This window comes from Staurois parvus, unplaced genomic scaffold (assembly GCF_062004578.1).
Source record: "Staurois parvus isolate SC_StPar_1 unplaced genomic scaffold, SC_StPar_1.0 ptg001805l, whole genome shotgun sequence".
Classification (NCBI taxonomy): Eukaryota; Metazoa; Chordata; class Amphibia; order Anura; family Ranidae; genus Staurois; species Staurois parvus.
In genome coordinates, this window is record NW_028319601.1 from 712,574 (window position 1) to 727,628 (window position 15,055).

Genomic DNA, 15,055 nt, shown 5'->3' on the forward strand with positions numbered 1-15,055 from the left:
AGTTAGAGATTTTTCCTCACTTTTTGCTGCTTGGACAATGGTTTAGCAGACAGGAAGTGAGGGGAACTCTCTAACAGAGAAACAGACAACAGTAAAATGTAGACTGGGGTTCTATAATTCCATAATAAAGGGGTTGTAAACCCTCTCATATACCCAGTGAAGTCACTGACCTCAGGTGATACAGAGATGAAACAAATCCTCCTACGTATGTTGTACCTGTCCATCAGCAGTCTTCTCTACATGCATTCAAAGTGCAGAATTTATAAAGCTTGTCTGCAAGTTCCAAAAAAGGAGAGCTGAAGTTACACTCTGCAGAGCTTAGTGAGGAGAGCTCTGAGAGCTGATTGGCGGGAAGAGACACACCCCCTCCACACAGCATACAGGAACAGAGCTGAGGCTGTGAATCGCAGCCTGTGACCTCCACTGTCACCATTTTTCTTGGTGTCAGGAAATCTTGTCAGAAAGGACTCATGCTGATGGCAGAGGAAGGAAGCAGCAGACAGAAATCACACTCAGTGCTCTGGATTAAGACAAGTACACACTATAGAGGGATATGGTTTGTTCATATTTCATGTCTGAGGTTTACAACCTCTTTAACTGAAAGTGGAAGTCAAAACCTCACTAAGCTTATATCTACTCACACCGCTATTCTAAGCCTATTCTATCTATCCTGAAAAAAGGTAGAAAGTTTATACTTACCTATTCTGAAATCACCCTGGTCTGATCACATGAGCTCTCCAGTCCAGTTTTGGTGAAAAGGATAGCCTGCCAACAATGGCTGCAGACCTTGCGCCATGACGTCGTTCATAGGCTTAATGTGTGGCATTCCATTGTCGGCTGTCCTTCCTCTACACTGAAGCCTGCGCTGGGACCTGATCATGTGACCGGACCGGCGCACCCTCAGCGTAGGTAAGTATAAACATCTTTCCTTTTATAGGGTAGGGAGAATAAGTTTAGAATGGGGGTGAGAGTAGGTATAAGCTTGGTTAGGTTTTGACTTACCTTCTACTTTAAAGGGTATCTATGGTCAAAATGGAAAATCATTTCCAGATAATATTTCAATTATTCCAAGTCTATTTCTATTAATCTGAGCAATCTTGTAAATTTACTTTCTGAAGATCCCCACACATTTACTTCCTATTCTATGACACGTAGGTACTGCTGTGTCACACATTTCACAGAGCCTGCCTTCTAACCTACAGAGGTGCTGAGAGGAAGAGTTTCAGGAGACGGAGTCAGTACAGGAATCACAGTTTGTAGGCCGCAAGGTAATATGGGATATGTAGTCCTTATAAATGGAATGCTGACTTTTAAAAAGTGGATACTCACCTGTCCCTCGATCCCATGGTCTCCTCACACCAGCCGGGTTGACCGACCGTCCTGTGTCCTCAGCACCTGTGGCATCTTCATTGTGGGCACCCGGCTGTGACAGCCTCACAGCCGGGTGCCCACTGCACATGCGCGAGTAGCGCTGTGCTTTGCGAATGGTTCCGTAGTCTTCTGGAACCTGTCACGTGTCCCAGAAGACTACAGGGGAGAGAGGGGGGGGGGGGAGGACAACCTCCGCTTCCAATCGCCTAAGCAAACGCAGTGGGAGCGGGTACCCGTCAAATTCGGTTACTCACTCCCCCCCCGTTCCTCAAAGGTGCCAGTCCTTAACAGGGCGCGGGAGACAAAGCCTTAAAGCAGAACTACCTTTATTAGTCATGCTTGTAACTGTCAATCTTGCAATGTCTCATGGGACTTGTAGTTTGGCAACAGCTGGAGGGCCGCCAGTTTGACACCCATGCTCTAGAGCAACTGCACTTGCACAGTGTATTTGCCACCCCAATAGGTGACATTTAGGCAGAGCCAGCCAATCTCACCTGTTGCCCACCCCAACGGGTGACATTTAGGTACAGCCAGCCAATCTCACCTGTTGCCCACCCCAACGGGTGACATTTAGGTGGAGCCAGCCAATCTCACCTGTTGCCCACCCCAACAGGTGACATTTAGGTAGAGCCAGCCAATCTCACCTGTTTCCCACCCCAACAGGTGACAAATAGGTAGAGCCAGCCAATCGCACCTGTTTCCCACCCCAACAGGTGACATTTAGGTAGAGCCAGCCAATCTCACCTGTTGCCCACCCCAATGGGTGACATTTAGGTACAGCCAGCCAATCTCACCTGTTGCCCACCCCAACAGGTGACATTTAGGTAGAGCCAGCCAATCTCACCTGTTGCCCACCCCAATTGGTGACATTTAGGCAGAGCCAGCCAATCTCACCTGTTGCCCACTCCAATAGGTGACATTTAGGTAGAGCCAGCCAATCTCACCTTTTGGCAGCAGCCACGTGTACCATTTACTGTCCTCAGATACTGGAGCAGCTGACAGGTAAGAATGGCACAACTTATCTTAGCAAAAAAAAGTACTTCATAAAGATAGCCATACAACCATATCTGACATTAACTAAGGTCCCTACTGCATAGTAGGCATCATAAGGTAACAGATTGAGCCTTTCGTTGTAAAATAAGCATCTTCACATTTCTACTGGATACCTGAATGTTCAGTATATTTGAGATATTAAAGTGATACCAAAGGCATTTTCAAAAATACATACCTGCTCTGTACAATGATATTGCACAGGAAGGTCACTTACCTTCTCTTCTGGCAGTCTACACCAGCTCCTGCCTCCTTTGGGTGCCTCCTGTAGCAAACTGGATGCTAAGGAGGCACCTGTTCATGCACACTCCCACTGGGTCCAGGGTCAGGCTGTGCACATCCATAGACACACACAGCTCCGGGAAGCCACACCCTTGTTCACTCCACCCACAGGAGTTTGATTGATAGCATCAGGAGCCTATGGTTTCACTGCCATTCCCCTTTGAAAGCAGGAAGTGAGGGAAGCATGCTGGATCTGGACACATCGCTGGATCAGTGACAAGAGTCAAAGAAGTGTTTAGGGCCAAAGGGGGTAGGACAGTTAGTGGGGCATTTTTTACCTAAAAAGCTGTGTTAAACCCAAAACTTAATATATTTCAGCTTACCAATCCTTAGATGTGGTGGCTGCATTTGTTTTCTTTTTTAGGCTTTTTCCCCTCTGTTTTCACCTGGTGATCTGGCCAGTAACACACCTCCTGTATTAGGCCCCTTTCAGATGGGGCAGAGCAGGGGATCTGTCTGCTGATCACAGCAGGCGGATGACAGATCCACGTCCACTCAGTTTATACAGAGCGGAGACGAACACAGCCCGCTCTACTCTATGGGCAATCAGGTTTAATCATTTACACCCGACTGCCCTCCGATCCGATCCACCTAGTCGGAGGGGAATGGATCCCCTTCTGTTTCTTTTAACAAACTGGACCGGATTGGAGGTAGGTGGGTGTAAAAACACACAAGTCCGTTTACACTCGCTGGTCCATAGGGACACATGGACCATCCGTTCATATCTGCCTGAAAAACTGACAGGCAGACCTGATCAGATTGCCTGTGTAAAAGGGGCCTTAGAGTGTCCCCACCTGAATGAAGGAGTAGAAAGGCACCTTTGGACAGCAGCATTGTCAGTCTGGGGAAGAGGAGTGTTAGATGCACTAGCAGATTTAGATACATTAACACATTAAAGACAAACTCCAGTGCACACTGCAGTTAGAGATCTGTACCAGCAACATTTTTTTTTTCTTTAGGGATAAAGGATTTATATGAATACATAAAAGCTGATAACTGTAAGCACCTCTGTCAGTGGTAAACGGTTTGTCTTTTCCCTCTATGTGCAAGACAACTTGTTCTTTTGAAAAACAACAGACTTACTGGCCAGATCACCAGTGAAAATAAAAGAAAAAAAGCCTAAAAAAGAAAACGAATGCAGCCACCACATCTAAGAATTGGTAAGCTGCAATATAATAAATGTTTGCCTTTGGTTTAATACCGCTTTAATGCACAGAATGCATTCAGGTAAAAAACAAAGATTTTCAAACTACTTTAAGAGAGAAGGTGACCCTACCACATTCAACAGTGTATCTGCCTTAACTTATCATCAGGCACAATAAATGTTACATATGCGATGGGAGGCAACACTTATTTATATATTCAAGAAAGTTGGTATTTGGAAGAGGCAGGCCCATACTTATGCAAATAATGAGTTTTGGAAAGCAGCTTTTCGAAAAGGTACTTTAGGGGGTTGGGGCAGAACTGTGCGCATGCTTATTATAAGGTCTGACCTAGTGGTTGATTGTGCTTGATCTTACTTTTTGACATTATCCGCTACAGATTTATTTAAAAAAAAAAAACATATAATGCTTTTGTATATATTTTTAATTTCTAAGTACCTAAAAATGTTTCAGAATAATTCTGTTTTTTTTGTAAAGTAAAAAGGAATTATTATGTATGCATATTTCATATTTACTGTTTCCAGCTCTAGGCTTGGTTTCACGTTTACCAGGCTAATCTTATCTGTCAGAGATGTTACACTAACTACCCCCTTTCCCTATATTTTATGGTTGAATTGGATGGACTTTTGTCTTTTTTCATCCAGACTATGTAGCTATATGCTGTACAACTCTATATGACATTTCAATTAGAGAGATGCAGTCAAAAAGGGAGAAGTTTCTGCTGAGCCATCTCTTTAAGAACCCAGAATGCTCTGCAAATCTAGTGTCACTGATAGATCCTGTAGTAAATGCGTACTTGTAAAGAAAAATAAATATGTTCAATAACTAATAAAAAACACTATAGAAAAGATCAGTTTACAATGATTAATAGACAAGAGCTGATTATTGCCTGATCTGGCTGATTGCAGTCAGATGGGAAATGAACATATGTCTGCCAGCAGTCTGCAACCTCTGCAGAAAACTCCTGGCCAACCAATCTTGAGGGAAGGATTAGTTGGCCAACACGAAGTATGAAGACACAGCCAACTTGAGGATATATATTAATGTCACAACCATTCAAAAGCCGTATTTTTGTCAACTCCAGGGCTCACTTTCACACAGATCCTTCATCTCCCAAAGATGACTTAATCTGTGACAATAAATTAGTCATTTCTACATCTGTTCTCACTGGGGAAAAGCCTGAAAACATGACCTGCTGAGGCTACCTGGGGGCATGATTTGTGAAACATTTTACAAAAGAACAATTATTCTAGTCCACCTCCTAACATCTAAAGGTAGCTTTATAGTCTATTTCCAGGAAAAGCTCTCCCTCCATCTATCCTATTCACTGGTCATTACAAAAATCAATATCTTCTAAAGCCTTTACGATACTCACCTATCTTTGCTACTTATGCCTTCCACCAGCTTCCAGGAGTGCAGACCACTAGATCCAGCACTGCAGTCTGTGCCCACTCCAGCTGATCATTTCTTGAAGTCTTCGGGATCCTAAGAGGACCCCACAGCTGGACAGCCAATATGAAGCATCAGCCAGGCAGTGATATGGACACATGAAAAAGGCCCATCTCCTCTGCAGGAAAGAAGAGAGAAGATGTAGAACTCGATGTGTCATGTGGCCACACATATTGGTGAAGGTGGGGCACTTCGAATTATTATTTTTATTAATTCAATAATTAGTTTGGGAAGTGTTTGGCTTAACCCTTTGAGGACCATAAGATTACGGAACGCCAAAAGAATCAATTTTTTGTTTTTAAAGTTCGTACACTTCAGTTGCTGTAACTAAGCCATTTCATGAAATAACTGGCAAAAAGCTAGATCCATTTGTTGTTTGTTGATAAGAACTGATATTTTGACTCAAACCAAAAAAAAAAGAAAGAGTTTTAAGTTCTTAATCAGATGATACAGGCAATTAAAAACATGGGACAAATACGTCCCTTGGTCCTCAAAGGGTTAAGGGCTCATCAACAAGGGAGCGTGGCATGTTTTCATGTCCAGGAGACACAGCTGTACTGTACAGCCCTCTCATAGTAATGAATGGCTGCATGCAAGCTGTACAAGTGTATACGCTGCACTTGGGCGTAAATTCCTGAAGGCACACAAGCCACATCCAGGAATGTAAACATGTATCTACACAAGTATGGCCTACAATATACCTGCGTACAGCTATTCATTACTGTGGTTGGCTGTACTCTGCAGCTGTGCCTCCTTGTCAAGGAAATCTGCCCACAATTTTTACTGTTGCAGCCAAATTGGGATAACACCTACTTTATATTTGTGTAAACATTGCTTACTTTTTTGATTTGTCTTTTCTCTGCATATAAACCATACTTAGCTGTCCTCTAATGAGGGGGCTAGGAAGTTATGTTTACCATAAATAACAGTGTTTGTACTGTGCTGGCACATCTCATTAGCAGTTGTATAATAGATATGCATACTGTCTGTCTTAACAAAGGTTAAGCCCTGGTTCACATATATGTGGTTTTCCCGTGACTGTGTTGCTCATGCACAACAGCCCATTCATTTGATTCCACCAAAAATGCAGGGAAAATGTCCACGCACCTTTTCAAAAAAACGCGGTCGCAGGGAAACCACATAGTGCAATGCGGGAAACCGTGCTGCGGTTTTCAATGCGTGGGGGTGCTATTAGGATTAATGGTACCCCATGCATCTCCTGAGTGGAAGTGTTTTTTTCTGTGTGGGTGATTGTGACTGCGGAAACAGGTGCAGTGCCGCAGCGTCAACCCCCTGCATAAGTGCAGCCTTATAGATCTCAAGGCTTATATTATTATTATTATACAGGATTTATATAGCGCCAACAGTTGCTCAGCGCTTTACAATATAACAGGAGACAATACAGCAACAATACAGTTCAATACAAGAGGGCTAGGAGGGCCCTGCTCCTTGGAGCTTACAATATAGGAGGTCTGTTAATACACTTTTTAAAAAGAAACTATCCCAACATTTGCCCCCCCCCCCGTTGCACATTGCAAGCTATTCTGAACAATTTTCCCGCCCGAAAGAAACAACTAGAAATACAAGAATGATAGATACTTTTTAAAAATTATTTTAGGCTGCGTGAATGTAAGTTAGGGTATGCACGCACCAGCCGCTCAATGATTAATAGTGCCTTGCATTTTATAACTCAAAGGCATTGTTTACTTTTTTTAAATTTTTTATTTTGTTGAAAGCTTATAAAGTGTACACTCCATCACCTGTGGTGCAATCCAGTGCATTGTGGAAAAATGCAGCACATCTGCATTTGTTTACACTGAACATCACATCAGCATTGTGATGTGATCAGTGGACATAGAAAATTATTTTTCTATGTATCATAGTGGTTGCATTGACCCATTATGGAAAGATGCAGGTCACTGCGGTATGTCTGAATGAGACTTTAGTGGTCCTGGTATGGCCTACAAAGCCAAAACAAATTTTTAGATGTGTGTTAGCCCCGGTTCACATATATGCAGCCGTGTGGGCCGCGTTTTGCGCGGGCATGAGAGCCCATTAATTTGAATGGACTCCCGTGCTCCATGACACGCAGGGAAGAAGTCCCTGCACTTCATTGGAAACTGCAGCCCGCACGGGAACCTCGATTCCCAGTACGGTTGCGATTTCCAGTGCGGGCAGCGTGCCATTAGAATTAATGGCACCCCCCGAGGGTCCGCATTCTTCTGTGCGGGTGGTGCGGCTGCACAAATTTTTGTGTGGATCTGCAGTGGCACCACCCGCACAGATGTGAACCAAGCCTTAAGGCTAGTATTTTCTGATGATAGCAGTCCCCCAGACACTTGTGATGGGTTACACTTCCAAAAACTGAAAATAAGTCATCCAGTCCTTTGCTGCTAGGGCTTGTTCAGATGTGTGTCTAGGTGGCAGTAAAAGCCAACATTTAAGCCATGGATTTACCACCCCCTACGACTGGCTACCAAAACAAGGGAATGCAGCTGCTCAGGGCAAAAATTAAATGCATGGCACATTTGGCAGGTAGTACCACCAGCAAACGTGACCCATTCAAATGAATCTGGCCACGCTGCAACTGCCCTGCAATGTGCATGGTTATGGAGTGATGGCATTTAAACTGTTGTTTGCAAATGTATTTCTCCACCTTTCATAAACACATCTACATGAGGGTATCCCGACATGAGAGTTCTCCAGGTTTTACAAGGTATAGCACTCCTGAAGAACTACTACAAGTTTTGCTGGGAAAATAATCTATTTGAATATATCAATTTTTCAATAGGTTTTTATTGGGTTTTTACAATACATATATCACATGGTACACGGTCAAGCACAATAAAAGGTCAGTCTCCAGTTATACATTCTTAACATATAAAAATAAGTGCGCATGCACTGCATCCCTGGTCACAGGCATGCAGACTACAGCACATAGCTAACCTTGAATTGTACCCGGGTTTATCTGGTCATTAGAAAGACTAAAACCTAGGACTAAAAAAGATAAGAAAGATGGAAGTGGGGAGGGTATGAAATATTGCCCCTGAACTACCAAGGCAGTACAAAACTCCTCACATATATGTAGGAGACATTTGTCAAAGGTAGAGGGGTAGAAATGTTTAATCCAAGGGATCCATATCTTGTCAAAGGTAGCTGTTCTGTCTAAGGGTTTATTCACACAGGCAGCCAGGGGGCAATGAAAGTAGGTGGTTGAGCCACAGTTTTACCACCTCCTGTCCGCCCACCTAAGCAACATGCGGAAGGACAGCACACATGCTGCAAAATTAAACTCCCTGTCGTTATCAGCGGGCTGTACCACCGCTGAACATGACCCATTTAATTTAATGGGGCCATGATATAATGCCCTGCAGCATGGTAGTACAGCCTTTTGATTTTTAAAACAGGTGGCAAGGAGGATGCATATCACACAGGCAGCCAGGGGGCGGTAAAAGTAGGTGGCTGAGCCACAGTTTTACCACCTCCTGTCCGCCCACCTAAGCAACATGTGAAAGGACTGCACACATGCTGCAAAATTAAACTCCCTGTCGTTATCAGCGGGCTGTTCCGCCGCTGAACATGACCCATTTAATTTAATGGGGCCATGATATAATGCCCTGCAGCATGGTAGTACAGCCTTTTGATTTTTAAAACAGGTTGCAAGGAGGATGCATATCACACTCCAGCCAGCCACTTCACAATAGTTCAGGACCAGAAATCTCCATGCCTTGGCAATAGCATGTTTAGTGGCCGTAAAGATGAAGACCAATAACGTAAAATGGAATGAAACCCTCTTATCTTTTACAGCCAGGAAGCTGCCGTCTTAGCTTCTGTTTCATCTACAGTTACCATGGGGCTGCACATGTGGTCAGCTATGAAGCCAGCCAATTGATAGTTTGACAGTTCTGCAGAGAACTAACATAGACATCCTAGTAACTGTCTCAGTTCTCTTTCAGACATTCCTTGATTATAACTGTTCTTGGGGACTGTTAACTTGATGGGTTTAATTCTGTTTTACATTGATGGAAAGTAATGGCAGTTGGTTTTGATTGAGTAGATCAGGGGTTTCTCAACCAGGATTCCATGGAACCCTATGGTTCCTCTAGAGTTTGCTAAGGTTTCCTTGGGCAATGAGCAGTTTCTGCCTCTCAGATAGGTTCCCACTGACACCAATGAGCATTTTAGCTATTTTTTCCCAATGACCAGGAGTGTAAGGAGCATTCTTCTCACTCACCATCACATTCACATATCATAAGTTGTAAATATAGTCATTTTTAACAGGGGTTGCCTGAGACCAGAAAGATATTGGAAAGTTATTAGGAAATTGTGCTGGAGCCAGAGAAAGTGCTGGAGCGGTGACATGAACCCAGCTTAGTGTTTGGGACAGAGAGGGTAGGACAGATAGTGGGGCGTTCCTTCCTTAAAATGGTTTTAAACCCTTACCTACACCCAGTAAAGTGACTGGCCTCAGATGATACACAGAGATGAAACAAACCCTCCTAAATAAGTTGTAACTGTTTATCTGCAGCCATTTGTCCTCTACATCCTTGTAGAACTTAGAGATCAAAATAATTTTTCACAGACTCACAAAGCAGGGGGCGGGCAGCTGCAGTTACACACTGTACAAGAGCTCTGAGAGCTGATTGGAGGGAAGGGACATAACCCTTCACACAGGAACAGAGCGGAGGCTGTCAATCAGCTATAGCTCCTTTCCCTGTCACCATTTTCCCCTTGGTGTCAGGAAAACGTGTCATAGCAGAACTAGACAGCAAAGAGAAATGACATTTGGTGCTTTAGAGAGAGACAAGTAAACACTATAGAAATGTCTGCTTTGTTCAGATTTCATTATTTATTTATTTCAGGTACTTATATAGTCTGAAGTTTACAACCACTTTAATGCATTAAAGGGAAAAAAAATGTTTAGACTTTAGAAGTACACTAACCAGGTGGCCTAGAATGATGGATATGTGCCTATAGACCTGGGCCATTGGACACTGCCACCAAACGTACATGACAGTGTCAGAGTCCAGACATACACAAAAGCACGTAGCGGAGGACCCCGGGCAAAATTTCACGACTCTTGCTAGGACTAAGCACCATCAGTTTAAATTTAGATTTCATACTAACAAGAACATTTGATGACAACCTATAAGGTAGTATTGATGTAATCAGAAAACTACATTAGGATGCATTAAAATGTTGTGCTGTCACATAAAGTTCATTAACTGACAAACACCATGTTAGAACACATCTCATTGACCCTACAATCCGTCTCCTGACAGTGGCCAGAACTCCGGACTATTGTATGGTAGGTGTATGTGACAAGCGGGTGGCCTCCAGGCCAGTGGTCAGGCCAGCTTTAGGCTTCCCTGTACAGTAGGAGGAAGGCCACCACGGCCCGCGCATTGTTCCACCTGTGTGTACTAAACTATTCATAAGGCCTCTGAGGGCTCCTGAGGACAGCAGCTGGAATATTTGAAAATAAACGCACACAAAACGATATAAACTCCGTTTTAAAATACTGAGCATTCCCATCTTCAAAATATTTTAGGAATGATCTTGAAAATGTTTATAGAAGAACGATGTGGTTTATAAAACATGTAAAAAGCAGTTTTGAAAGTGTAACATTCTCAGCTTCCAGTGTACAGCATCATGTATGAAACGTCTTGCACTGCTTCTTACAGTCCCACAATTTGCAGAGCTTTGAGCTAGTCATACACTATACAATTTCATTGTAAAATCTCCTCTAAAGTGGTCATACACAGAACAAGTTCATATACGATCATATTGTCGAACAATGTACTGTCCAGGACAAAAATACAATCAGATTTGTTTGCTTCCATGCACTTAGTATCGATATATCTATTTTTCATACCAAACCGATCAGAACATTACTCAAAATCAATCAACAGTACATGTTTTTCATTTGTTTATAGATTTTATCATTTTATCCAATTTTGTGAAGATTTGTTTGATCAGATTGTTACGTGTATGGCCACCATTACCTTTACCAATAAATATAATAGAATATTATAATATAAAGTGAATACAAACCTAAACAATTCTTTTACTTAGTATCAAATCAGGCAGGCCCTTATGGTACATAGTTGATGGTAGATCCAAAGGAGATTGTACAATCAGATTGTAGAGTGTATGGTTAGCTTTATAACTCTGTGCCCAACTCTATAGTCACATTATTTGAGTTTAAAACAGCCTAAAAATGGGACATTATTGTACAAAATAGCTGCTATAGCTCTGCCTGCAATGAAATCCTGCATGTATATTTCACATATACTGTATATTATATTTTATTCCATCATTATTACTACTGTGCATGAAATGTAGCTGTTTATGAGTGATTAAAGTGTATCTAAACTCGACAAAACCAAACAAAAAATATTGAACTGGACATTACTACATAGCAGTCAAAGGTACTTCTAGCATATCTAAAATGCAATATATTGCAGATTACCAATTCTTAGATGTAATGGTTGCATTCATTTTTTTGGTATTTTTACCTTTATTTTCACCTGCTGATCTAGTCAGTAGGTCTGTTACTTGTCAACTTACTAACAGACCAAGCTGTCCACCAAAAGTGACAGTTAGAAGGATGAGACAAACCATGTAACAACAATAGGTGGTCAAATTGTATATATATATATATATATATATATATACAGTATATAATATGTATGCCAGTTAGAAGGATGAGACAAACCATGTAACAACAATATGTGGTCAGATTTTACATATTTATATATATACACACATACACACACACACATATATATATATATATAGTATTTAATATATTTGCCAAAACGGTTGCTGTAACTGCTTATAAAGTGTCAGTTGGAGTTTGCCTTTAATTTATCAGTCAAATCCATGTAAGTTTGCTATGTATCTAACTAGGTTGTCAGTGCTGCTGTCCAAGGGTGTCTCTGTTGCTCCTCCATCTACCATGGAGCCACCCTATAACAGGAAGTGTGTTACTGGCTGGAAAACAGGTGAAAATAAAAAACAGCCTAAAAAAAAAAAAAAAAACTAATGCAGTCACCACATTTAAAGATTGGTAAGCGGAAATATATTATATATTTGTTTTGGGGTTTAGATCCACTTTAAGCACCTTTTAACTGCCATGAGGTCACGCGGTAGTTTGTCGCATTCTGTAACCTTGAAGACGTTTCGCAGCTCATCCAAGTTGCTTCCTCGGTTTCAATAAACGTCTTCCACATTACAGAACAAGTTGATTTCAATGTGGCTAACTACTACTGACCTGGATAAAGGGGAACATTGACAGACATGTAGTAATGCCCTTCTGTGATGTAATCTGCTCAACGCCAAACTTATAATTAACATATTTAATTGAATTACATAACAGGAGGGATCTCCAGGATAAATATAAACAGTGCACTCACTAGTGCTGTCAAACACGTAGAGCAGCAATGTGGTTAATCCTTAACCCTTGCATGGGAGAGCGGGAGAGACTTAACCGAAAGCCACGCAAACAAAGAAGATGGCAGGACACGGTTTAACACTAAGTGCACATCCCCCGTGACAGCTTAATATGTGTTCTCACCCTCCTGGGAGCTGTGCAATGCCATGTGTAGCCCTCTGGCATTTAAGGGGTTACTCCGGCAGCCAAGCTGACAACTGGCACTGAAAGTAGTTGTAGTGTACCTGTCCCCAGTGCAGCTTTGTAAGCACTTTTTTGTCTGTAGAGGGCTACAACATGATGCAGGAATCAGGAGGAGTGGTACCCAGGTCAAACCAGCCCCTGCTAACATTATTGCATCTGTCACTGCAAATCATTTCAATGCAAACTTTTGCACCAGGTCACCTAATGCTGATCATGTACCCAGCAAGCGGGCAAAGCCTTTCAGACTGTTGCTGAGCTTGCAGGGGTTAATCAGCCCCCCTCCTCCCCACCAAAAAAAAAAAAAAAAAGCTGTCAAAGTTTTTCCAAGGCTGCTCTGCTGTCCTCTGCTATCCTCCCATCCCTGCTTCTATCTCCCTCCATGAATGTCTAATAGAAAGCCCCAGATTGCCTCTCCCACAGCTCGCTCCCTGTCTAGACCCCCAGCATGTTGGTGATGGTACCTCTGTTGGTGGTGGTGATAGGGTAGCTGTGTCTTCCTGCAGCTCCTGTGTGATCCCCTCTTCTTGCAGGTTCCTGGGGGTCCCTTGGCTGGGGGGCTGGCTTGTTGATCTCTGTTTCCAAAGCTGGATCAGGGCTTGCAGGAGAACAAGGATCCATTATTCCCCCAGAAGAAATGATGTTGTAGGGTCTTGAGGATTAGGATCCCCCCCCAATGTAAGATCTTGCTGGGAGGAGGCTCATAGACTCCCTCTGTCTCTGTGTCAATGCAACTCTATGGTAAGGAAAGGAAGGAGGGAGAGACACAGAGGGAAAGTGTGTGATATAAGAGCAGTTACCCCGAATGGCCACTGACAGCGCTAGAGGGAAGGCAGGAGAAGTGCTGGGATTTATAAGGAGGACACAGGCTTCAATGTGTGTGTCAGTGTATCAATGTGTGTGTCAGTGTATCAATGTGTGTGTCAGTCAGTGTATCAATGTGTGTGTCAGTGTATCAGTGTGTGTCAGTGTATCAATGTGTGTGTCAGTGTATGTCAGTGTATCAATGTGTGTGTCAGTCAGTGTATCAATGTGTGTGTCAGTGTATTAGTGCCAGTGTGTCAGTGTATTAGTGCCAGTGTATCAGTGTCAGTGTGTATGTATGTGTGTATCAGTGTCAGTGTGTATCAGTGGGTGTCTATGTGTGTATGTATGTGTCAGTGTATGTCTATGTGTCAGTGTATCAATGTCAGTGTATCAATGTGTGTGTCAGTGTATCAATGTGTGTGTCAGTGTATCAATGTGTGTATGTCAGCCAGTGTATCAGTGTGTGTGTGTCAGTGTATCAATGTGTGTGTCAGTGTATCAGTGTCAGTGTATCAATGTGTGTGTCAGCCAGTGTATCAATGTGTGTGTCAGTGTATCAGTGTGTGTGTCAGTGTATCAGTGTCAGTGTATCAATGTGTGTGTCAGTGTATCAATGTGTGTGTCAGTGTATCAGTGCCAGTGTGTGTGTGTCAGTGTATGTCAGTGTATTAGTGCCAGTGTGTGTGTCAGTGTGTATGTATGTGTGTATCAGTGTCAGTGTATCAGTGTCAGTCTATGTATCAGTGTCAGTGGGTGTCTATGTGTGTGTCAGTGTATCAGTGTCAGTCTATGTGTCAGTGTATCAGTGTCAGTGTGTGTCTATGTGTCAGTGTATGTGTGTGTCAGTGTATGTCTATGTGTCAGTGTATCAGTGTCAGTGGGTGTCTATGTGTGTGTCAGTGTGTATGTATGTATCAGTGTGTGTCTATGTGTCAGTGTATCAGTGTCAGTGTGTGTATGTATGTATCAGTGTGTGTCAGTGTATCAGTGTCAGTCTATCAGTGTCAGTGTGTGTCTATGTGTGTATGTATCTATGTGTCAGTGTATCAGTGTGTGTCTATGTGTCAGTGTCAGTGTGTATGTATGGGTGTGTCATCAGTGTATCAGTGTGTGTCTATGTGTCAGTGTGTGTATGTATGTATCAGTGTGTGTCAGTGTATCAGTGTCAGTCTATCAGTGTCAGTGTGTGTCTATGTGTGTATGTATGTGTGTGTCTATGTGTCAGTGTATCAGTGTGTGTCTATGTGTCAGTGTCAGTGTGTATGTATGGGTGTGTCATCAGTGTATCAGTGTGTGT

The 15,055-nt window shown here is 42.7% G+C and overlaps 1 protein-coding gene across 1 annotated transcript in view; it reads right to left on the reverse strand.

Annotated features, from left to right (window-relative positions):
• RORA (RAR related orphan receptor A) overlaps positions 1–13,596 on the reverse strand; it is a 596,842-nt gene extending 583,246 nt beyond the window's left edge. The window contains exon 1 of the mRNA XM_089663931.1: positions 13,416–13,596. Within this exon, the coding sequence (XP_089520057.1) occupies positions 13,416–13,572 (157 nt within the window). The 5' untranslated portion in view covers positions 13,573–13,596. The remainder of the gene's footprint in view (positions 1–13,415) is intronic.
• Positions 13,597–15,055: the final 1,459 nt, after the last annotated feature.